This window comes from Apiospora kogelbergensis (assembly GCF_038363985.1).
Source record: "Apiospora kogelbergensis strain CBS 113332 chromosome Unknown utg000001l_segment0_segment0, whole genome shotgun sequence".
NCBI classification, from domain to species: domain Eukaryota; kingdom Fungi; phylum Ascomycota; class Sordariomycetes; order Amphisphaeriales; family Apiosporaceae; genus Apiospora; species Apiospora kogelbergensis.
In genome coordinates, this window is record NW_027117418.1 from 6678411 (window position 1) to 6702896 (window position 24486).

At 53.2% G+C, this 24486-nt stretch overlaps 3 protein-coding genes across 3 annotated transcripts; 1 reads left to right on the top strand and 2 right to left on the bottom strand.

Annotated features, from left to right (window-relative positions):
- Positions 1–11061: 11061 nt before the first annotated feature.
- Positions 11062–12624, top strand: PG998_002158 (uncharacterized protein; the record flags this gene model as incomplete). The annotated part of the gene is made up of 2 exons (XM_066868976.1): positions 11062–11731; positions 11804–12624. The coding sequence occupies 2 exons, from the start codon at positions 11062–11064 to the stop codon at positions 12622–12624; spliced, it is 1491 nt and encodes a 496-aa protein (XP_066737391.1).
- Positions 12625–20182: 7558 nt separating this feature from the next.
- On the bottom strand, positions 20183–20617 carry PG998_002159 (uncharacterized protein; the record flags this gene model as incomplete). Its single annotated transcript, XM_066868977.1, has 1 exon — positions 20183–20617. One exon carries the CDS (start codon positions 20615–20617, stop codon positions 20183–20185), a length of 435 nt encoding a protein of 144 aa, XP_066737392.1.
- Positions 20618–22755: 2138 nt separating this feature from the next.
- On the bottom strand, positions 22756–23229 carry PG998_002160 (uncharacterized protein; the record flags this gene model as incomplete). The annotated part of the gene is made up of 2 exons (XM_066868978.1): positions 22756–23003; positions 23115–23229. 2 exons carry the CDS (start codon positions 23227–23229, stop codon positions 22756–22758), a joined length of 363 nt encoding a protein of 120 aa, XP_066737393.1.
- Positions 23230–24486: the final 1257 nt, after the last annotated feature.

Below are 24486 nucleotides of genomic sequence, written 5' to 3' on the forward strand. Positions count from 1 at the left end.
GCACTACAACTGCGGCGCCTTGGAAGACATGCTTGGCTTCGATATCCATGTACATTGGCCTAGTTACATATTCAGACCACATAGTGATAGATGACCCTCAAGTATAATCGATTATCAGGTTGACAAAATCACATGCCGGCTCATAAATGTATCATATATAGCATTATCCACCATCCTTCTGCGCCATTATACACCATTTGACACATGATTTTCACGGTTTGTCACGATGGCTTACGTACTAAGCTCTGTCAACGGTGCCGTGCGGAAGCAATATGTATTCAATGTGTCAGATACGTAATAATAGAAGAGGGTGATGTGACCTGCGCTTTATCATGTCACCCCAAAGGGAAAAAAAGCCTCTAGGCTTAGTAGCGTCGGCGTTTATGTAGCTGCATGCATGCCGTACAGAACCCCTGAGAGTTGCATCGAGTCATCCAATAGCTCCTGGTCGTGGAGTAGACGCTGACAGATGCGGCTATGCGTATTATAGATAATCTTACACGCTGTTGGAGGTGAAATAGCATTTGCACAATGGCCTGCTGGAGTTGCAGACACCACGAAAAAATCATCAAGGATGTATCCTCCGCAGGCGCGGATACAAATCATCCATTGAAATTGATTTTGAGCTGAGCAAACCAACCCAAAGCAGTACCCAAAGATCTCCCTAGGCTGCCCCGTGGCAAGGGGGTGATCCTCCCGGCGTAATCATGCCGCTTGGTGATCCTACCGTGCAGTCATCGTAACGGGTGTAAGGGCCAGCAAAGAGAGAGCTGGGTATGGCTAAAATAAGCCAGGGTCATGATCACCAGTCGAGCCATCGGAGAAGCCCATGACAAGGATCCCGAAATATCTGTTCATTGTTACTATCCTATCGCACAGCTCGAAATGTGTTTGCCCAAGGTGCATACTTACGAAGAGAGGGCGCCGAGGATGGTGACAGTCATCCAACCTCCCTGGCTGAGTCGAAGTACGGGTGCGTTAGAGGATTTTTGAATGCATGTCATGCGATGCACGCCTACGGCGCAGTCGATCAAGGATCTCACGGTCTTTTTGTTTCCAAGACGGAAAAAGAACAAACCAAGACGACGAGGTTCTCCCAGGCGAAGCAAACGAACCTATCTTTGATTTGATTAGTTGACACAACGGTCATGGTTGATCCCTTCGACGGAACGCCCAGCCCCGATTCCGGTCAATGGTGTATAGGTTCTGTTCGGATTCTACAGATGAGGCGCCAACAAGCAGACACGTGTGGTAATCTTATCTCGCCCCCGGCCGACACGAAACATTGGCAGAAAGCAGAAGCACGCTCTCGAAATAGCAACAACGTATAACCCAGGTGGGCCAGACAAAGTCCCATGGAGATAACGATCTTAGACGCCCGCGTGCAATGCCGACGTCGACCTTAGTAAACACGGTGAGATGCCTCATCCTCCACCCAGCCACATTACACAGCAACTGTATGCATGCACGCGTGTGTCAGCTCCACCTCCCTCCTCCTCGTCCAAGTTCCGGGAACGGATGACATGCCTCGCGAGCGAGACACAACAGACAGGTCGGCATGGGAGGTAGGAGGCTGTGTCTTTAGTGTCTCCTGCAGGCGCCCGTCCCGGTTGTTTTAGTTCCCATCCCGTCCCCCGCCACGTAACGTCTGGTACATGCTACCAAGTGGCATGTATGTAGAATTTGGGATTTCGACATCCTCGTCGGCATCGTCATCCTTGTCTCTTGGCGCATACCAGGCGTCATGTCAAGTCTCTCCTTCTCTGGCCCCCTGGGCCCTTGGATGCCTTTGCGTGTTGTGCTGGGTGGTGGTGGCCAGATGCGCGAGTAGCCTCTGTTAGTATTGGCTTGTTTGCCTGTTGATGGTATGGCCGATAGGGGCGGGGGTGACATTGTCTCAAATTCTTGGTAGGAAGAAGAAAGTCTCGCGTGGTGTCTTGTCCTGCCTGTCCTAGACATTGGATTCTTTTCTCGGGGTTGCGGCGAGGAGTGAATCACGATAGATCACACCTGCTGGGATTGATCATATTCTCAAGATGTACGGGTCGTGGTACCGTTCCTCCCCGTTTGCTCGTTTGTCCAGCAAGCCGGCTTAGGTATCCGCCCGGCTCTGCATATCACCTTTGGGAGGGGGTGAAATGTGAGTCTGGAAGTGCAAGGGGAGGAATCAACCAGATCCTGGCCTGGATATCGGCAATTCTCCTTAGTGTGATAGAGAAACCTCGAATGGTCGAGGCCAAGAACACACGCGAATATAGCTTGGCCCGGAGTGCGCGCCCTGCTCGATGCGGTGTTACGTATTTCAATATAGGGGAGGCAGACGGAGGTTGCGCAGTGAAATGAGGCAAGGCTGAACCGGAGGACAGGTGAAGAGGACATCATGTTCGAGCCGCCCCAGCTGGGCAAGCAAATCATTTCTTGTCATACTATTTGCCGGCTCGGGGTGGCGCAGTGAGCAGAGAATGATACGCCTTTTTTCGGTCCCGCACTGCGGCCTGCCGGCACTAAGGCGGGATAGAGAGGGGTATAGACAGCTACAGGTGTGTTACGTCCCACGGAGGCTCCGGGATGTACGCTGGTACGCCCCCTTAAGTTTTCTGGTGGCGGCTAGGAGAGACATACTGCTTTCAAGATAGGAGAGCAGCCACTTGCGGCTGGGAAGCTCCGTCTATCATTTATGGCCGCTTCAAAGCCGGCAAAAGATGAAAGATAGTTGACATTACTCAATCGGCACATGATGGCAACGATAGTCTGTCAGTTGGGCCCCGGAGATTGACCCCCTGATAATAAATGGGACCCGATGCGGACGAGGCTATTCGCAACCCGAGATGGAGGGTGCGCTGTAGTACGATGCACCACGAGATCTAAACAAGTCAGACACGTACCACCGAGTCCCACGTTTCTTTTCTCGATCGATGGAGCATCACCATCCTGGCTTGACTCGTTCTCTTCGTCTCCCTTCCTTCCGAAGGACGAAAATGCCTGTTGTTGGCGGAGATGAGATCGTCATCTGTCAAAATTATGTGCTCGATCTCAGCGTTTGTGAAAGTCTTCTATGGGTTGCCTCGTTTAGGCATGTCGATATCGAGAATTGCCGCTTATCTTTGGCGGTGTTAACCTTATGTACGACGAGAAACCGAAGACCGAAGGAACCGCCGGCGCCGCGCACGTTTCAACGTCTCATTTCTTGCATATAACTTCTTCGGATGAACAACTAACGACCTCATCAGTATTAGTGAGCAACCAAGAGGCCTAGACTCTAGCTTCCTCCTCATCAAGCGCTCAAGATTGAGTTCGAGTTCGTGGCCGTGACTCGCAGTCTGGACGACGCGAGCGCCGCAAGGCAGGACCAGCAATACATAATGAAATGATACTGTTGCCTGTTTGATGGAGACCCGACGGCGGGCTGCCTTAGTTCACACACACACACACACAGCCAACAATGGCGATCATCCGTCTGCTCCGGGGTGCCTTTCTCCGCACATCCGCGCAACCATGGGAGAGAGCACGCACGCTAGATGAGGTTCGGCTGGAACGCAACATGTCAGGCTCTTGCGCACCCGTTAGCCCGTGACCGCCTCCATCCGTGTGTAAAACAGCTAGTCAAGGCCTCTAGCAAAGAGGCATATTATTACTCAGCCACCACAGGTACGATTGTGGCTAGATACCTAAAACCAGGGAGTTGGGTCAAAGAGGCCCGAGGAGCTAGCGACTTTGCATGCAGTCCGGGCAACTCAATTGATAAACAGTGACGAAATGATGGGCCATGATGACTTCTGTTTCGAGGCGTCGGACCCCCTGATTTGCGAATGATTGGCCCCTTTTCGCCTTGCACAAATACCTCGAAATGTACGTAGGTGGCCGCCCTGAATGCAAATCAAGGGTCAAGCGCTAGGCAGAGGGAGGTTGGAGGGAGAAGCGACGAGAACGACGAGGTCAAGGTTAAGGTCTCGCGGCAAAACCCAAAACGCTGTCGCGCAGCCAGCGTGATACAAACCCGGAGCAGGATTCCATCATCTGATCTACCAGTACTTCACCAATACGTGGTCAGCCACAGACAGGCAGGCACAATTCCCTTTGCATAGCGATGATCCTGACGCAGAGGATTTTCTTCGTCGTTCGTCGTCGCTGCACCAACGGGGTACACTGGTGCGTCAAATGAGACTTGGTGGGTTTACTTGCAGCGCACATCATCATGTAGGTCTGAAGGTCGGCGGGAGAGCGCCGGACAGGCTGTAGCTAGAGCCTATTGGCCCCCTGTGACGTGACGCGGGGATCTTCGGCGCTTCTCTTGTGAGAGATATCAATGATGGTCAACGGATTCATCAGCGCTTGCGCGTGTATTGATTGGCCTGACACGCCATGATATGCCTATTGGTAGACAATACACGAACGATGTGCATCAGGTGGGACGGGATCGTGGGGTCCAACCGTGTTTGCGCCGGCGTTATGCCTTGCTATCAGCCATGTCGTGTTCCAGTTTGTTTGCATTGCGGTTGTAATTGTCTTGTTCTTTTTCCTCTGCCTCGTCATTCACTAGAAGGCGCAGCTGAGCTGACGGGGGACAGTGAGCGACTGTGCTTTTTTATTTTTCTTTCTTCTGGCCACCAGGCGTCACAGCCACAGACACAGACGTAGACACAGACAAAGTAGGTCTTTCGGCTGCGATGGAAACGTTCCCCGGAGTCATCGCAGCCATGCTCATCACTCAGGGCAGGTGACTTGTGAGTCATTTGGGGATTCGGGGACGACGGACGGGTCCATCCGGCGAGGGACGCACGAGGGGACACGGAAGAAAAGAGAAGCATTCGGGCGAATAGTCTTACTCACAAGGCAGACGTCGGCTGAAGGTTATCTTGGTGATATCAATTGTCAAAACGCCGGCATGTTTCCGATTAACCCAGCATTTGGAGGCCCCGTCCCGAGGCCATGGATTGGCTAGGCCAGATCTGTGTTAGTATTTGGGCCAGTTATCACGGGAACTAGCCCAACCTCCAACGGCCGGGTGAGCTTGTGCCTTGTGCCTTGTGCCTTGTGCTCGACGAGGACTACTACTACATATGTAATTGCACCTCCTTTCACCCCACAAACATACTACGACAGACTGCTATCACCAGTTCGTCAAATGCATGGCCTTGTCTTGCATTGGCTGGCGGGCTCGGCGTTACAATCGCAACGAGGGCCAACGATTGGACCATCCAACCTCCGAGTCCGAGAGGTGCGTCCTGGAAGGCAAGTCTAGCGACTGGAAGGGAAGTCTAGCGATTAGGCACAACCTAGCCTTTCATTTCATCTCATCCCACGCATTAAATCGGCAAGTAGCCAGCTGTTTCGTCATAACCAGGTATAAAACACAACACGCTGTTGGATGTTTCCGAGTCCGTTGGTTTGTCTGGGCAGCGGGAGACAACGTGCCCCGACTGCTACCCTGGCGTCGTAATTGTAGCTGATGAGCAGCCGGGCGTTGTGTCAATGCTTGATCGATCATAAGATTGACGTGAGGTTGCGCATCCGGCATGGTGCGGTATGAGCTGAACGTGCCAATATCCAAGTGTCAATCAAACACATCGGGATCACATCGTCAGCTGGGAGGGGGTGCGAGCGAGTTGCGAGTTGCGAGTTGCTTGCTGTTCCCGCCATCTTACTTTCCCCACGGTTTGCTGCATGATGGGCAAAGACCACATCGACCGCTTTTGCCAGGGATTCGGCCCCTTCTGGCCCCTTGAAGTTTGTTTCGGGCCCAGGGTCCTGAAAGCTTGTCAGCCTTGGAGCCTTCCAACAAGAACAAGCGATGGATCGAAAATTCTCAGCAAATTCCACATTCGTACGCCGACCGAGGCCTGAATCAATCATACAACAAAGCAAGGCATGTCCATTAGCGTTTCTCAAACCCCATCCCATCAACCCGTCGACCGAAAGGTGCCAGATGGTCCAAGCGAGGTTTGGAAAAATGGCTAGCAACCAGCTCATCAGCAAGGCAATCCTTGGCCTAGACGATGCCGACTTCCTCGTCATGATCTGACATGGCATGGGGGACGGGGATGGGCAAGCCGCACGAACGATATTGCCAGATTTGATCAGTCAATTCCAGTTCTCATGTGGCTTGGAAGGATCATTCCAGCAGTATTAGCCAGGAGTGACTGTTCAGGAGGCGGGGAATTGGTGGTGTTGTTGACTGCATCTGAGGACAAGCTTGATTGGACACGGGCTGCCGATGTTCCCTCAATATCAACAAGCAATATCAACAACTGCGAATAGAAGACGAGCAAGTGAGACTAGCGCCCTTGCCCTACCCTTGGATACGTATGCTATGCATGCATTGCATTAATTCTGCATCAGCGGTGTAGACGATGAGCTGGATAGCGAGCATGCATTATGGCAGTCGCATCGGAAGGATGATGCGGGCATTACTCCATACCCAAGCCACATATCCATCTCCATTATTGTCGTTTGACCAGACGGACTTGGTGGTTGCAATGGGCAAGTCTGTCGCACTTGCACACACACACACACACAAACACACTATACACGCGCACACAACCGAGATGGAGGGGTAGTAATACATATTAGTATGTGTCAGCAAATAGGACCAGGTAAGATGTTAGATGTAGCCATCCACATTGAGAAACACACTCGAGTAGAGATGGGATGGCGGTGAGTTTCGCTGTTTCTCCTCCAGCTATGGCCCCCAAGCCGTCGTCCCATCTCTTATCGATATCTCGCGCGACGTACAGTCTCATACCGCAATTAGATGCTACCGGCCAAGACCCTGACAGGTGGGAAGGCAGAAAAGAAATGCATGTGGCACTGGGAAAGCAACAAAGTTAGAGTCCGAAGTAAGACGCCGCAGTTACAGAACAATGGATGTGGATGAGCGTCATGGGAGGGAGAGAAGAAAAGAGAAGAACGCGGGAGGATGTTGATCAGTCTATAATCAGCAGTCTTGGCTTGGGGAATGGATGATCCAGCTTGGACGTGTCGTAGACGCTCGTGTAGACCGGGCGAGTGTTGGGTGGTGGTGATACAGTCGATCTTGGCTTGGGTTCGGCCAAAATAGAACATCAACCGTGTTTGCATACTTCTTCGTCTTCTTCTCTTCTTCTGCAACCACGAACTGTGACTCGATTTACATGAGGCCTGCGTATCGCTTGGCCTATGTTTATCCTAATATTGAATCCTATTGTTTAAGTAGAGTAGTATCAACCCCCCATCCATGTATTCAACGCATAAGGCTACCTACCTACTTGCTAGAACACACACTTTTAGATTTGCTGCTGCCGGTGGTCGATCATTGATGATGATGCCGCTGATGGATGAAGCCGTGATAATCACCGACAGGCGATGCTACACATTTGTCAGGGGGATGCTGCAATAGTACGCCGGCCGAGGTTTCCTATTGGGTCGATAGATCGGCCGTTTCCAAACCCTGAGCGCACGGAGCAATTTGTCGTTGGACAGGGAATAGTGCCTTGTTATCCCAGATAGATCAAGATCCTAGGGACCTCTGGTATGTAACCCGACAAGGGTGGCAGGTGGTGGTGGTACCGCAAGTCAGATGGATGTTGGCTGCTTGCAGGTCTGCTTGCTGGCAGCCTCACTTTTGGTTTTGGCCGTTTGCCGCTTGGAACTGTGAGGCGCTAAATTATGGGGGCTTCATATTTCCGTTCAATGAACAGTCACGCACCATCCACTACGACATCCCTTGCCTCTCATCCGCCTCCCTACCACTAGCCTAGGCTACATGATATGAATTCTTTACGAGGCTGTTGCATCAGGCATGCTTATGCAGCAATGCCATGCCATGCGGTGCGATGCAACTCAATGTAATAGAGACCCCCTTTGGCGAATGAGAAGGGGAGAATGGGGGAAACACAAAGGGAGCCGATACCACCCACACCAACCCTGACTTCGGAGATAATCCCTCATGGGATCGTGGCCGACCAATCTCGTTACAAAGCTGGTCTCGTCAGCTGCAGCAAGAGAAAAAAAAGAACACATCACCGTCTTCGAAGGCCATGTATACTTCTACCACTACCTTTTCTTGGTTGAGAGGGCATCCCCTATTGGCTGTCATTTAATTAGCAGTGGGTCGGATCGTTGCGAGTTCTCAGTCAAGTGGGAATCCACGGTTGAACAAATGAACGCTGTGATGAAGCTTCTTCTCCTCAAAGTTGGGAAGTTGGGTAGGCCGGCATCAGACCTTCCAATATTTGAAAGCCGCCCCGCTGTGCTCCGAGTCCCTAGTCCCAGTAACAGAAGACCCACGCCGCCTGTCATTTGTAGCAAAATACGTAAGTATGCTGGAGGGCGCCAGGCGCCGCATTACCGTCCTCTCACCGCGTATTCTGCTGCGTGTGTGCGTGTGTGCGTGTGTGCGTACTTACATGCGTCTAGCCAACTCAATTGTTCCGTCCATTCCAGCTGCTGGGAAATGGGCTGGCACCGCTTAGTTGCCGAGCAAGCCACCCATCAATGGGAGCGCCTGCCGGGGTGGGAAATTGCTAGGACATGACGGCTGCCTCTCTGTCTTCGGGCTGTGAGTGACGCGGCTCCAGGCGGGTTTTGCTCTGTTGTGTATCTGCTATTCCACCACCGCCACCATTACCATTGCCATCCGTACTTCTGCCCCGGCGGCACCGCAATAGATCAACCGTATAGAAGAACAGTATGTACAATAATAAACTCGCCTGCTGTGCCGCAAAGAGGGTCACCGCAGAATGATTAGATGAGTCGGCACTCAATGTTCGGAATCGACATTCCCTGTCTGTCCACTCCGTTGGCAGATCCTATCGACCCCATACCTGATGGTCGTGAGACGGCGGCGACGATCTTGCAACGGGGCACATCGGTCTGCGCACGCATGAACGCCAACAGGGCGCGAAGCAATTGCTGTGACAGAGCTGCTGGGAGGCTGGCGGAGCGCACCGTCTCTCGCCTCTTCCCTGAGCAATTTACACTGGGGTGACTTCATGCAAGCCGTTTGCGGGAGTTTTGCACAAACAATGCCACGGACCAGAAGCTCGTCCGTTGACATGCCAGGGTTTCGCCCGTCGGTCATTTGGCTGATCTGGGGGGAACAGGCCTAGTCATTGGGTATGTACATATTTGCTATTATGCTGCAGGGCCGGTACATACACGGCAGTCATCAACCGCGGCCCTGGTCTGTTCGCCCTGACTGTCCATCAATTCGATGTGTAAACTGCCGTGACCCAGACACGCAATGTAAGTAAGTATCTTACTGTTGATAACGACGACGACGACGACGACGACAGCAACAACGCCGAATATGACCAAGTAGAAGACGATGACGGTGGCCGTCTTGATAATCAATAGCTACGGACTCTAATCTCGATCAAGAAACGCCGAGGTCAAACCATCTCTTCACACTACGCCTTTCACTATTTGTCCCCCCAAAGATCACTAACAAGCACGACAGCAGCTACCTGCTACTGCTAGTAGCAGGCAGACGCTATCGATTGGCGCTTGCGGGGTGTGGTCAATCAGAGTCTATTCAAAACATTCGTCTCTCTGCTGCTTCTGCTAAAAAAGGGCCATCAGGGATCTCCTAACCGCCCGATGGCCATGAGCGTGCCGCCACAGGTGGGAGAGCTTTGTCTTCGTCTTCAGATGAAGGGGAAAAGCATGCGAGTCACGGGCCCGTCAGTAATGACGATTTGCCCACACCCAAGGGGCCAGTCAGTCAATGGGCGGAAGCGCAGACAGTGGGGCAAAGTCAGCAGCCACACCCTTTTTTCCAATCCCCTTCTCTTCAGTCAGTCAGGTCAGTGAAGGAGTGTGAGAGAGATCACGCGGCACACGCCCTGCTCCTGCTCCTGCTCCTGCCTGCCTGCCTGCTCTGCTCTGCTGTCTGCTTTTCCTTTTCCATCCGTTTTCTTCGACAAGGCCCGACCCTGGGCGCTGGTTGGTGGAGGGGGTGTTATTAGCTGCCTATCCGTCTCTTCCTGTTGTGAAGTGAAGTGAACGAGAGCAAGAACAACATGGGCCCATGGACTGTCTCGCTTTCCCAGCCGGGGCGTGTCAGTGGCACACCATCTTCTCTGCGAGTGGGCCACTTATTTTCGTGTGTCAGACACATCCCTGCTGCTCGTATATTGGCTAAGGCGTCACGAATTTCGACCCTTGCTCTTAGGCTGCGCATCCTTACCACTCTAGTGGACGCCATTGCAGCAACAGGATCCAGTCCTTGGCTTCGTCCCTCCCTTGCTCCCTTGCTCCTGCGGTTCCACCGCGCCCAGGCCGCCCTCGTTCTTAGCGGCACCCGATTTCAAGAATAGCGCGCAGACGTATGAGGGTGGATCATGGGAGAGCGCCTGTACATGGGTACCCAGCTACATCACCACCTCGTTCCAGCCAGGCTGCCAGGGTCTAGCAGGTAGGTCGTAGGTGGCTCCCTACTCGTTGTGGGCTGCTGGTGCTGCAGACTCAGGCTAACCTGGCCGGGGTCTGGTTGAGCCACTCAAACACGCAAAAGACGGGGCCCTTTCTGGCATGCGAGGGCGACTGGACGGAGAGAAGAGAGAGAGCGGGAGAGAGAGAGTGAGAGAAACTCAGAGCCGTTTCGTTGGTCTGTGTGTCTGAGAAGATACTTGGGTACAACCCATCTCGTACCCAGCCCGGGCTATCTCAATATCTACATCAACCTACCCCGTCGCATCTTGCTTCGACATCACTTCAACTCACTCACTCATTACAGAAGCATCCTTCCTCGACCTCACCAATCTCCTGGAGTTCCGTCTCCATTCTTGTCGCCCTCACCTGCCACTGCTTCTCCAACACGCCTTACCTTCCAGACCTTCCTTGACTCCCGTCGGCGACACCATACCCGGCCTGTTTGACCCGTTGATTCGTGGTCGAGACCTTTTTGCGATCCGAGGATATATCTACCAGGCCACTTTAGGATTTCAGCCCAGGAATACTCTTTTGGTTGAGGTTACCGCTTTGTAGAAAGGCCGTTTCCTCTTTCCTATAATCTCTCTGTCTCTCTCCTTGGATTTTAAGCCGTTGGTTTTCCCGGAACCGGACCGTGTTCCGACATATAACATGCAGCATGTGCCAGCGTACGGATATCCCACGCCACCGGCATCGCCGTCATACGCCCAACAACCCTTTTCCATGCCGCCGGTATGCCAAAGTCAACGATACACCCCGATTGCACCCGAGGAGAGGCTAGGGAAGTTCCTCGGCGACAGCCTGCAGTTGATAGGGATTCTGGGTACCGGAGCCTATGGTGTTGTCTACTCCGCTGTTGATATCAAGACTGGCATTCGATATGCCGTCAAGACTTTGAGCAAATTCAACATGGACGGATCGCCGCTGGACCGCCGGCAGGTTGCTTTCCAGCACCGCGAACTCCGTTTGCACTATCTCGCCTCGGCACACCCCAACGTCGTTTCCATGTTGAAGATTGTAGACGACCCGGACTGCACCTATGTCGTTCTAGAGTACTGTCCAGAGGGAGACCTTTTCTTCAATATCACGGAACGTGGCCAATATGTGGGTAAGGACGACCTGGCAAAGCGAGTCTTCATGCAGATCCTGGACGCTGTGGAACACTGCCATACTCTTGGTATCTACCATCGGGACTTGAAGCCCGAGAACATCCTCGTTTCCAATGGTGGAGAGACTATCAAGCTTGCCGATTTCGGGTTGGCCACCTCATCAGACCGATCCGAGGATTACGGTTGTGGATCGACATTCTATATGTCGCCAGGTAGGACTTGACCACGCTCTTGCATCTGCCCTCCGTTTGGATATACTAACCCTTTCTCTTTCTCTTATACAGAATGCCTGGACCCCACTTCTAGGAGACCATTCTATTTCTGTGCCCCCAATGATATCTGGAGCCTTGGAGTCGTCCTCGTTAACCTGACTTGCGGCCGCAACCCGTGGAAGCAAGCCTCATTCGAGGATTCAACATACCGTGCATTTACCAGGAGCCCGGATTTCCTTAAAACCATTTTGCCATTGTCGGATGAACTGAACGACATCTTGGGCCGGATCTTCACCCGCAATCCGGAAGACCGAATTACGTTACCAGAACTCAGGAATTGCATCCACGCATGTTCCCGATTCACCATGCCAGTCATGAGCGCTGCTCAGACCGGCTCTCTCCCCGCCTCACCGGAGCACATTGATTATAGCTGCGAACCCGCTGTGATCGACGAGGACGGCTTCAGCAACTACGACGCGCCTTTGTCGCCCGCCTCTTCGGATTCAGATGGGGAGTCCACTTGTTCGTCGGATGCCGGGTCATTAATTTCAAGTTGCTCGACCATTGATGAGTTTGACGATGATGAAATCCCGGAAGACTTGTCCTGCCCTGAGCCAGATATGTACGATCTTGAGGAGCCCAAGGTTTCATTTCCACAGGAGTTTGTGCCGCAATTCCACAACCCGGCTGCCGATATGTGCCAGCCATGCCCATGTCCGGCCACATTACCAGCTCCGGTTCCCAACCTCTGCACACCGGCTCAGGGGAAGTTTTCCCATTTTTCTTACAACTTCTGGGATGTGCTCCACAGGTACAGCCAACCAAACCCATTGCACCAGTCGGTTCCATACCACAACCCGGCGCCTCTTCTCAACTTGCAAGGCTGCTACTAGAACTTGGATCCAGTGCCAAGTTCGCACATCCCGTGGCCTTTCTTCTGCGACGCAAGTGTATACTCAATGTATACCATACTACCGGGTTTCTGAACTCAGGCCCCTGAGTTGCAACGAGATACACGCCGTTGGTCTTTTAATAACGTCTTGCCATTTTTGGATCCATCCTGGTCACTACCCGGACTTTCTACATTGGAACTTCTGATTACATCGTTACGCCATTGGATCAACAAGAAAAAGCCTGGAATTTTCGCGCACTTTGCGCACATTCGGATTGTACCTACTTGGGGCAAAATTTACGTCTATCTCTTTTGTTTTTACAGCGCGGAGTTGGTGGATTGGGTTCAAGAGCACAAAAGATCTGGGGAGCCAACGGACTTTTGCTTTCAGCGAGTACGGGAAGAGCCATTGCATTGTTACGCGGCGCACACAGCTCTTGTTTTGGAATGGCCTCTTCTTTTACCTTTTTATATTTTATAACCGTCTTTTTAATTGCGTGCAGCTCGGCGCATTTAGACAGGGGGCGGGTTGGCCCTTGATACCTTCGCTTGGATATACCTTTTTCTTTGGATTTTGGCAAGGATACGCGGATATCTGGTGCTTCATTCCAAACGGATTTTGGAGATGGAGCATGGGGGCTTACGGGAAATGCGAAGTTTAGATACACCCGGGCGAAAGCCCGTCGCGCCGAGTCGACTCGCGCAACTATACGTTTCTACGGTGGTGGTCACCAACACCCAGGCCAGTGCACGCACGCACTTGTCCGGGGTTGGTGACCCCTGGGATGAGGTCATCGATGATAGACACTTCATTACCCAAATACATAAATACACAAGTCTGGGCAACCAGAAAAGCATTCTCAAGCAATATCAGTCTCGCTCGGCCTTGATGACGGTCAGTGACCTTGGTGGGTATACGATATACCTGATACTCGTCGATTATACCTGTTTCTACTTGGCCCGCTGGGTTGTGTCGGATTGACAGGTTGGAATGATTGGGCGTACGCCAAATACGCCACCCGCCTTACTTTTGTGTCTTGGTCACCAGCTCAGGGTCACTTGCCATGGATGGCAGGCTTTGGAAATTACTCCGTACCGTCCTAGAGTCTTCCCCAGCCGTGCAGCTACCCTGATCTGATGTATGGGATAGAGTTGCTTTTGGGTGGGTGATAGTAATGTGCAATATGGTATGCCATGTCTGGTTCAGCTCAGACTTGGTGCCAATCTATTTGACGCAATCTATCGTAGGTCAAGCCAGAAAGTAGTCCAGTCAACCAACCATCAACCATGGCCTCCCAAGGTTACATGGGATGTGGTGAGTAGTCTCGCAAGGCCCGGTAGGCTTGCTCATCTATCGTCCCGAAACTGCCGACTGCCATGTATTTCTTCCCAATTTGTGCCACACGCACGCTCTTGCTTACCCACGCAAGCCCCCCTTCCCGATAATTTCGACGATCCCGCCAGACGTATTGCGCCGCCACCAATCACGTTCAGGGTTCTATAGTTCTTTCCACACTAGCCCCAACACGGCATGTTCCTACGAAGTTCGAATCCTTCCCCATGTACGGTGACGCTTCCTTCGCGCCCATCGCAACTTGCCATATGCGAGGTGCGTCCCAGATCAAGATTACCAAAAAAAAAAAAAAGAACAACCCTTCCGAGAGGTAGGCTTGTAGGGGGAGGAGAAAAGCAGCGTTTCCCGTATGGCGGGTTCAGCCGGTCGCGGGTCAACATGCCATAACGAGTCAAGATGGTTTTCTTTTGTTGTCTTTTCGCCCTTCCTGGGGCTGCCCAGCGCGGCGCTGCCTGCCTGATCAACGAACTATAGCACGGAATGATGCAGGAGAAGGCCATAAGCCTCGACATGCAGGCAAGTGCGTACGTATACTACCTTGGATGGGTATATTTCTTCGATTGATATTGGCTCGACCCGTTGCAAACACAGCTAAACCGACGTATGTACATATGACAGTGGATCGAGATAGGTACCCGAGAGTGGGTGACATGCAAGGTGACCAAGACCCAAGAGAAGGCAAAAGAAAGAGAAGACTGTGACCGTTGAACATGCGCATCTCTCACTGGCCAGGCTGGCTCTCGCTACTACTATCGGTAGGGTTGCAGTGCATCGTGGGAGATAAAAAAGAAAAAGAAGGAATGGCGCATGCACATTCGCCGTAGTAATCTCATCCCCATCCCCCATCCCCCATCCCCCATCCCCCATCCCCCATCCAGTACCCATCCCACTTCCGCAACTTGCCAAGTAAGTAAGTGAAGTGCCCTGTGTTTTCTTGCGTTATTGCAGCATTGGCGACGACGCTGCGATGGGTGACTGACTGGTGTCATGGGCTACACATCTTGTAAGACGACGACCGTCTGACTGGAGCCAAGACGATCCAGGCCAGAAAAACCAAGGCTTGGGGGGAGGCGGGGTTCCACTTGCCATGCATGAGAACAAGCAACAAGGGCAAATAGAAAACATGTTTAAACATTGTTTCTCCCACTCGTCTGCGCCCGCGCCCGCGCCCCCGGCCATCCATGCACAGGAGTCCCCTTCTTTTCTCCTTCGGGCTGAGCTGCCAAGCCAAGGCAAAAGAAAGAATACACTGAGGGGCCGTCTTGATTGGCGTGTCCCCCAACTGGGCACGGCACATGGCGGTGAGATTCACGTCCAGTTCATCCCCCTCTGTGGTGCCCCTCGCGCCCCTCCGCAGCCTGCGCCCTTCTCCATCTTGCTGTAGGTACAGCTGGTACGTTTATGCGCCCCCGTGACTTCCTGGAGTCTTCTATCAGGGCCTCTAGGGCCCTAGACCTTCTACACGCATACTTGTCCTACCATTATTGTCTGCTCAGCCCCTCTTCGGCTTCCACCTCGTTGATTAGAACCACCACCGGATGCCGAAATTGTGGTCGGCAAGCTGCTGTGACAGAACGATGGATCTCCGAGTCACATCACAAAGTCAAAAACCCCCATGTCCCATTTCCAGATCCATAATAGCCGAGCGGCATGGGGAAACGTCGGCAGAGAATAAGGGATGATGGCGGTGAGTCACGACGTCTCTCTCTCTCTCGCTCAGTCTCGGGTCTGGGTCAATGTGTCTATTTCGCTTCTTAATTCCGGGGGCTCGGCTCTGATTAAGCCCGTAGTGCGAACGTTGTCATTTTTTGTTTTCAACTACGCTATCCGTAAAGCAGACGGTTACGTAGATCGTCCCTGGTGGCCTACTCGCTCACTGCTCGTTATAGCACTGGACCACAGAACAAAGTAAGGCTAGCGCTCTAGCAGAGTGCGCCGGTGGTTAGGTGGTGATGGTGTGAAGAGATGGGCTGGGGTCCATCGGCCGCGGGCGAGACAAGGCGGGCGCGCCATTCACTCGGGGAGCCACTCAGGAGCCGGCCTGTCTGCAATAGTTGCCCGTTCGAGCCGCTCTAGCATGGAGGCCGGGCGCAAGTTCAAACTAGGGAGGATCCTCTCCCACCAACACACAACGCCCATTCCCCGTGCCCCAGTCACCATCGCCCGCGCGTGTTGTTCGACTGTCGCACCCCCGATGCGTGTCATTATGTGGCTGGCTGCCCTTTTGAGTCCAATGACTGGACGGGATGGGGTCTCGACCCGGCCGGCCTATCATGAGCGCGGCAAGGTGTACATATGTAGAGGTGGGTGTGGGTTTGGGTATGGGTAAGGGTGTGGGCGATGGGTGGGAGTGGAGAGTGGCTGCCGTGACGTGGAAGGCCCCGATATGGCGCAACGGGTCAGTCATCTCGCTCATCAGTCAAAGCGACCGGCCTAGCTGCGAGCTCATTGGCCAGCTTGGTTATATGAGATTATCTTCGCGATCTCTCACAGCAGCCGGACGCTACTCGCCAGCGTACCGGAAAGGCAGCCGCCATGGGTAGGCACAGAAACCAGCTGATGCCAATCGACTGCATGCCATCTCGATGACCCTCATCAGTCTCCACACTCCTCCATAACGATGGCCTCGACAATAGTCCGAGGGTATCTGTCTAACTGCATACAGCTCCCACTCCTGCAGACTACGTACGGCACTTCATTTCAAAGACAGGTCGCTACTGCGCGAATAACCCAGGAGTGGTATAGGACCATCAGCTCACCATGCAGCATCTGCTTGGCTCATGCCATGGGCGCCGGCAAGATCTTACCAATAGGCATCCAACCATTGTCCAAGTGGAACGTGATGCAGGCAACTGTCGTCAAGGTAAGTTGTGTTCGTAACCATTTTGCCTTTCGTAGCATCTCGGCGGGCCTAGGTTGAGTATGCGCGCACTCTAATAGACTTTCCTGCCACCACCCCTAGTAACGAACTCTGATGTGGTTTCCAGGCAGGGCAGGGAGAGGCACACAGTGACAGCCTAGAAAGGGAGCCACCAATAGCGCAAATCCGTCGGTTCCGCGATGCAGGTAAATGGATACCCTCGAGGAATGAATACGCTCTAGGTCAGATATGGATGGCATACTACTTGCCGTCATTCAACGTTGCTGAGCTGACAAAGGACTACCAGCTAGGTTGCTTGACTACGTACGAACGTGCAACGATCTGAGCTCATCGTCTCGTAGAACCAAGACACACTCGACTCATAATCGCCCTCTTTGATCACTCATCATTGAAATCTCGGCTGTTACAATCGCATCTGATAAACAGCTTGATGGCGCACACACGCACACATAGTACCACCACCAGAGCAAGTTATTATTCAACGCCGCACGCCACACACCTCGTTAGAGTTTGTCATCTCTACCACCGTGTACACTATGCTCTGACGACACAATACTAGAGCACATGGTCTTCTTCAGTGGCTAACCGCACCTGTACACGGTGGATAATGGCATCCACTTGGCAGGGCTGTGCAAGTATATTATTGCCATGGCCAATAAGCCACCGAATGGGGCTTTCTGGGAAGAAAAAGAAGATCGAAGAAGTCTATAAAGGCTTGTGGCGCAGCTGAGGAGGAGTATAGTTAGTCACTAGACCATGACTAAAGAAAGCGCTTTTGCGCTGGGGCGAAACCGCAGAGAACTTCTTGGTGCCTTGGCGGGCTGAGGGTGACGAGAGGGGCGAGCGTGGGCTGGAGAAGAACAGTCCAAAAAGGTTTCAGTCAGCCTCGTGTGAATCACGCCCCGCCTTCGACATAGTGTCTGGACTGGCGTGATGGCGGCTGAGCATGTCTCAAACTCACTCATCACGTCGTCTCACATTTTCGAACCCAGTTACCTAATTGTCGGGTTATTAAGTCTCTATCTGTCCCTACACTTGCTTACTACTCGCTGCGGCCATGTACTTGTTGTGACCTGATGTCAGGGGTCAGGGGGAGGAAGGAAACCCAGAGGCGGATAGACAGACAGGTGGCAGGTGGTGTTCACGGCGCCAATGCCAACCAACATGATCTACCGATCGGCAGCCTCCGACACGCGCGCTCGCGGCTGGAGTCAGTCTCAACCACCCTTCTGGGTGAAGTGTCAGTGTCTAACTTTGACTTCGTTCGTTGGATCGGGTTGTTCAAGCTACACATTCGCAGTCGTCTACGCTTCTCGTGTTCGGCCAACAGTAGCATCAGTTATGGTGTGATGTGCTGTGCTGTCAGTATCCAGCTGAGAGAAAAGAAATTGTTTGTTTACACAGACTAGCCGGGTCCCAAGGGCGTCATGCGAGCTATTGTCCCAACCTGTCAGTGTCTCGCCTTAGGTGCTGGCTCGACTGCTAAGAGGAAGCCGGCGCGAAGGCTGTTGGAAATGTTCCGTCCAGGTCAGTAGCTCGCTCGCCGCTTGCTCAACTTAGTCGGTGCCTTATGTCCAGCGGCCCCAGCGGCACCTCCTATCCGGGGGCACCAAGATCGACGCACCTATATTAGTCGGCCCGCATAGCTTCGCAATAGGGTCTTCTTCATTGCCGTACTATCTCAGCTCCGTAGCGGCCTTCCCCCGGGCCTATTCGCATTTGATGGATAGTACGTGGTAGTAGGTCGATGAGGTGCATGCCGTAGGCTGGTAGGCGGCTGGGTGGATGTCTACAAACTCACTTTTGCTTTCCTGGTGTCGGAGCCGAGTGGGAACGAACGAACGCTCTGCTCGCCCTGTTTTTCGCTGTTAATATTAGCACCAGTCCGCCGTACGCCGCCCCGCCCCTTTATTAATAATCCGACACTAACATCAGCAAAATGACAAGGCCTGACGCTTAGGAGGGAGGCCTGGGACTGGGAATGGCAAGTGTGCTGGGCGTTTGCGTGGGACGTCAGTGGGTGCCTCTGCGCCCATGTAGATGCGGCGAGCAGAAGCTGGCAACAGCTGGCGTAGAGCCTGTCGAATGACGACGATTGTAGTGATGATGCGACATAGGCGGATGTCCCTACCAGTTTACGCTCCAGGCGAGTCGGGACAATGGGCGTGTAAAGAGCTCGGCATGTCTTCCCTCCAGATAACACCAGATTGACGGGGGAGGGATTTCACTCTCCCTTGCGATCACGCTCCTTGTGGCTTCGTGAGTACTTCGCATGTCGCCTTGGCGCAAGTCTGGATTCTATCCTGCGTTGAATTGGGATGGCCTTGCTCCTACGATATGTTTATTCAATCTATAAAAGCTGCATAAAAGACGTGCTGGACTCCTCTGAGTGATATCCATGTTTCTTGTTGCTAGGTGCCGATTCCGACAGATATTTAAGTAAAGGGGTAATACAGCTGCAAGCACAGTACCAAGTGGCCAACTGGTGAGATAATTTCCACCCATTCCTGACAACTCTAAGTCGGCACTCCTCTCGCTCTACAACGCCAGTTTTGCTACCTACCCTTGAGTTCCTTGTCTAGCGAGTGCGGCGGAGAACAGCACCCATCAACATTGGGGGTCCTCAAGATTTCGCGTCTTGTCTTACGAGGTATTCTCATACTACTCGGCGGTGTCATTAGACTCCCTGAACCGCGCCATTGACTCTCGTACGAAGATGACATTCCCACAATCGGGGCGCCGATCGCAGCCGACTATGTTGACCGAGTTATGAAGATGCGTAAATATTGTCAAGTCGTGCGAGACCTATCATATATTAAGGTATATCTTGAAAGTAACCCGAAGAAGTGATCCAATTAAGGGGTGCGGCACTGAGCCTTGCGTATGCCATCCGTGACTCTTAGCCAAGTCAAACACTCTTCAGAAACAACGCCGTGACTCCCCTCGAGATCCGCGATCCTCAACCGTGGTTGACCAGCAGATTGACTCCACGCACTCTGAACCAGAACCCTCGACCATCCACCAGAGCATGTTCAAGTGTCTCCCAGTTTCCAACAAAACACCAGCAAGCCGCTCTGTTCCTCCCGCTAGAGTTAGACGGCAGGGAGGCTGCTGCGCCCTCATTGCACGGACAAAGCTGCAGCAGCTCAAGCCTGCCAAGACGGGGCGAGCAATCGCGTTCGGACTTTTTGCCCAATAGCAACAAAAATGGGTAGATGTATATCTTGTCTCACCGGAACTACCGGTCGCCAAGGAAAGTGACGAGCTGCGCCAGATGCATCATGCGCGTCGAGGCTCGATCTCGGTCTCTACCAGAACTCGCCTCTATTGGACGTAAGTGCCCGCGGCAGGCATCCACGAGAGCGCGGCCTGGAAGCCTTCCACGCTGTTCCAGTTCAACTCCTCCTGGGGATCCATGAGCAACGTCGTATCTGCCGCGGTGGTTACCGGGCTTATCGTAGCATCGAACGATGCCATGGCGGGCACGTAGATACAAGTAGGCAGTAAAATGTCAGGGCTATGGGATGGTGACATGTCCATCATACCGGACCAGACCGAGCTCTCTGCCATAAAGGGGCTTCCGGTGTCTGTTGTCACGACGCTCTCCTGTGGCTCTGTGAATTCCAAGCCGGATAAGTCGGGAACCCAGGATAAGTACACTTGCTGGGCAGATGCTGTATCATGATGCCCGTCGTCTTGGGTGGGCGTTGCTGTCGACGAGTGCGAGGCGAGGGACTGGCTGTCGCCGAGAGCTGTCATGGCCTGGCTTTGCAAAGGGGCTAAAGGCGGGGGATTCCATGAGCGGGACTCCTTGTGCTATGGTAGGATATAGCATAGAATCCAACGCAGATGTGTCCAGAGCTAGTGGCTCGTCGGTCCGGAACGACGATGCCTGCTCTATTGTTTGGTTCTGGGCAGCCAAAGGCGCCGAGTAAGCAGAGCTCGACGACCAGTGCCAGTCATTCGGCCAAACAGTGGCTAGCTGGTTGTCTTGCTCAATCTGTCGTATACGCGCCTGGTTCCTGCGCGCTGCTCGGGTCAAGATTAGCCAAGGCCACACGAGCAAACAGATGACTGATTCGAGCCCGATCCCGACCTCTTCGTGGGATGATCCAGTCGTGACGATGGGGCATAACTTACTCCGGAACCGTCTCTGGGCCTTGCGGTTGAGTTCACGACGCCGTTCAAGCCGCTGTTGGCTCCCCGACTCAGGGTCTTCCAGTTCGAAGGTTGGAATGGACATGTTGCGACGAGGTAGTTAGCGCTAGCAACGTCGAGAATAATATTGAGGCTGCTGTAGAAAGCCACGCGGATCCAGGAAAACCAAGGATGGGAAGCCAAGGATGCCGACAGATGTGCCAAGCGGAATCCCGGCCATATAACAGGCTGTCCCCCTTTAGCTCCGGGCTGACCCGTCTCCCCGTCTCACCTCATCCCGTCTGCGACTTTCGTATCTGATAGCTGATAGCCTCGCATTCGTCGTATAGAAGAACCCCCACATCCTCTCGCACGCAAACGCACACGACTGACTGCCCGGAGAAGCGGTAAGGGTGAACTCGACATGAGAGATGGCCTGTGTGGTGTAAGTGATATGACGAAGCTCACCACCTGGCATGCCGTCAGTAAGACCTAAGCGACTTGGCAGGCACGTACGGTTCCGAGTTGGTGCGTTGGGAGGGCCAGGGTGGCTGTCGGGCGCTGGCACCCGAACAGATTACCATTTGATATCATCTAAGCAATGCCGTTTCTTATCACCGCCACTTCCTATTTCCCGCCTGCCCATACCAATCCGGCAGGAGTCCCTGTTTCGGGTCTGGAACGAGGGGCAGGCAAGCAGGCCAGCCAGAGTATGCATGTCAGCCGTACCCAAGCGTGGTATAAATGCGGTGCTATATCTGGGGATCTTTCCTTCGAGCGACCAAACGTGGGGAGAAGTTAGCCCATTGGTTGCGCGTCCTCGGTCTGTTCCAAGGGTTGAGGGTGTGCTGCAGGAAAAGCTTGTATGTACTCCCTATCTGGACCATGGCCATGTCTTTGGCTCGCTAACGCCACTAATCTTTCACCGGGAATAAAAATCCCTGTAGATCGGTCCTCGATGTGTCAATCTATCCCATGGCCGATATATCCCCGTGGCGGATTGGCCATTGCTCGCCGACACGTCTTCCATGACACCCTTCAGCTAAGGCGCTAGCTATCCGGACTCGCTGGATTATCATGATCCATCCCCATGCAACAACCGTTTCCCCCAGACACGCTTAGGAACGGAGTGATTTTGCAACCATTAAGCCGAGTGAGTATGATGGGAAGGCGGGGTAGTTGGCAAATCAAATCAGAGGGTTGCTTGGATGGAAGATACCATCTGAGTGATATCAAGCCAACCGCCGCTCGTCTCCTGGTCACATGGGCATGCCAGCCTGTCATTCAGATTACTCAGACTTGCATGCTCAGGTGTCTAGCCTGTATTATGGAAATCGATAGTTCCCTCGTGCTCGAGCACGACTCTCACCGGAGCTTTTCTACAACTTGCCTTTTCCATCGAAGAAGTTGGTGTTTCGCAACAACCTCCGGAGCAACTTCCCACTGGGCGTCCGGAGTAGACTATCCACGAATTTGGCGCCCCCCGAGGAGTTATTCATGGCTAGCGAGTCTCCCATATGACCAACGCCTAAATTGGTCGGCCGCCACTACACCCTCCTCATCCTCATAGCTAACCCTCCAACCTGGCGCCTTGATAACGTATGCCCGCGGCACTTCTGTGCCGAGAGTCTGCTGGTCTTGCACAACCACAAAGCAGACGTCGGCGACGCCCTCGTAGCGTTGGGAAATTCCTTCCAGCTCCGCGGGTGCTACTTGGAATCCTATGTATTCGATTAGCATCAGCTCCTTGAGCCGGTCCGTTATGCAAAGGCAGATTCCCACTCGTGGCAGAGTTGCGAAACGCTGAAATCCTCAGTGCAGAGGAGCCGTACTGCGTAAGGCGTCTCGAGCCGCATTGGTGTTGTTGAAATAACTTTGAATACGTTCGGGCCTTTCATCCACACCTCGCCTAACTGGTCTGGCTCGGTATCTATCTCGCGCTGGGGGCTGTTGACGTCAACGAGTTTGGCCTGTTGACCTTGGCCAGCGAGGAGGCTTCCCACTTTGCCTATGGCGACAGGGCAGTCTTCGACAGACTGACTCAGCTTGCTTAGCTAATGCTTCGCGAAACAAAACACGTAACAGCGATCCATTAGTAGAGCGAAGCCTGGTGACGTACCACCATGAAGGCCTCGGAGCTTGTCTTCAAGAGACCGTATCTTCAATAAGTTTGATGTCGCGACGGGCATGCAGCGTGTGTACATGACGGGGTTCCGAGGCGCGGCTGCCGGCATCATGAATCTGATGGATGCCAAGTCGTTACTGGCACCTTACGACAGGACGGATTGCGCTAGTTCCAAGGCAATGGGGGTACAATATATATAATAGAGACACTGTGCGCCTCTACGGCCTTGCAAAAAAGAACCCTGTAACGTGACATGACCACGACCTTTGCGCGCCCAGATGAATCGAGTAAAAAAGCAACGTAATGGTCGGGATGTGCGGTCGCTTTGCAAGTGCAGCCTTATGCGTCGACCACAATGTCCAAAAATGCAACACACTGCTGCTGGCACCCAAAAGGGGTGGGGGTCGAGAACAAAAAGAGCTATTCGAATCTGACAGCGGCCGTGGGTAATGCCCGAAATCGCAACCGCCCTTTTGGATATAACCAAGGAGGTTTGCTGAGTAACGACCTCACTGGCTCTAGAATCCTGCAGTGGATGAAGCTGGAGCTCCTCCACCCCGTACCCCGGACTTGTTGGCGGCAACACGCCGCCGCAATAGAGAGTACCCCAGATGACGAGCGCCATGTGCGTAGAACTGGCGCTGACCAGGGTCAGGGCGACTCCGGGGCCGAACGAGAGCCTCGTCTCAGGGCTCTGGAGAAGTGGAGCACGACCTCCTTTACCCCCAGCGTCGTATACGTATGGATGCTATCTCCGTTGGGAGACAGCACTTTGCTTAGCCGAACTAGTCCTTGTTGTCAGGCCTGCTGCTAACACACTGGTAGCCTACCTGACTCAGACTGAGTAATCTGCCGCATATGCGTATCGAAGAGGAGGTCCTAGATGCCAACATCGGGTATTTCCAGTGGTGGAAATGGCGCCTCGAGCTCCATCTTGGAAACGCGGTGGCGTGTCTCACTCAGGAACACGCACTTCACCCAGTAAGGCATTTCCCGCTGTCTCACGTAAACTTCAACCAAGAACGAAAAGGGAGAAAGGACAATGAAGGACTGGAAAGACGGAGAAAATCTTCGATGGCCTGTGTGATTTGGCAGAAAATTCCGCCCGTAGAGGGAAGATTACGCGGAAGGGGAAGGATCTTCTCGTCGGTCGGAGGTAGATAAGCTGACTTGAAACTTGCACGTTTGACTGCATATGCCGATCCTTCAGCCTGCAGTCTGCAGGTGTCGGCTATGCATATCTGATTAACATCGCGAAGGATCTCGGAAGACCCGGCGCGACGCTTGCGCTGCTTGCTTTGCAAGGAGCGAGCCTGGTGCGATTGGTGTGACGAAGAGTGACGAGAGTTTTCCGCAGTGCAGACGT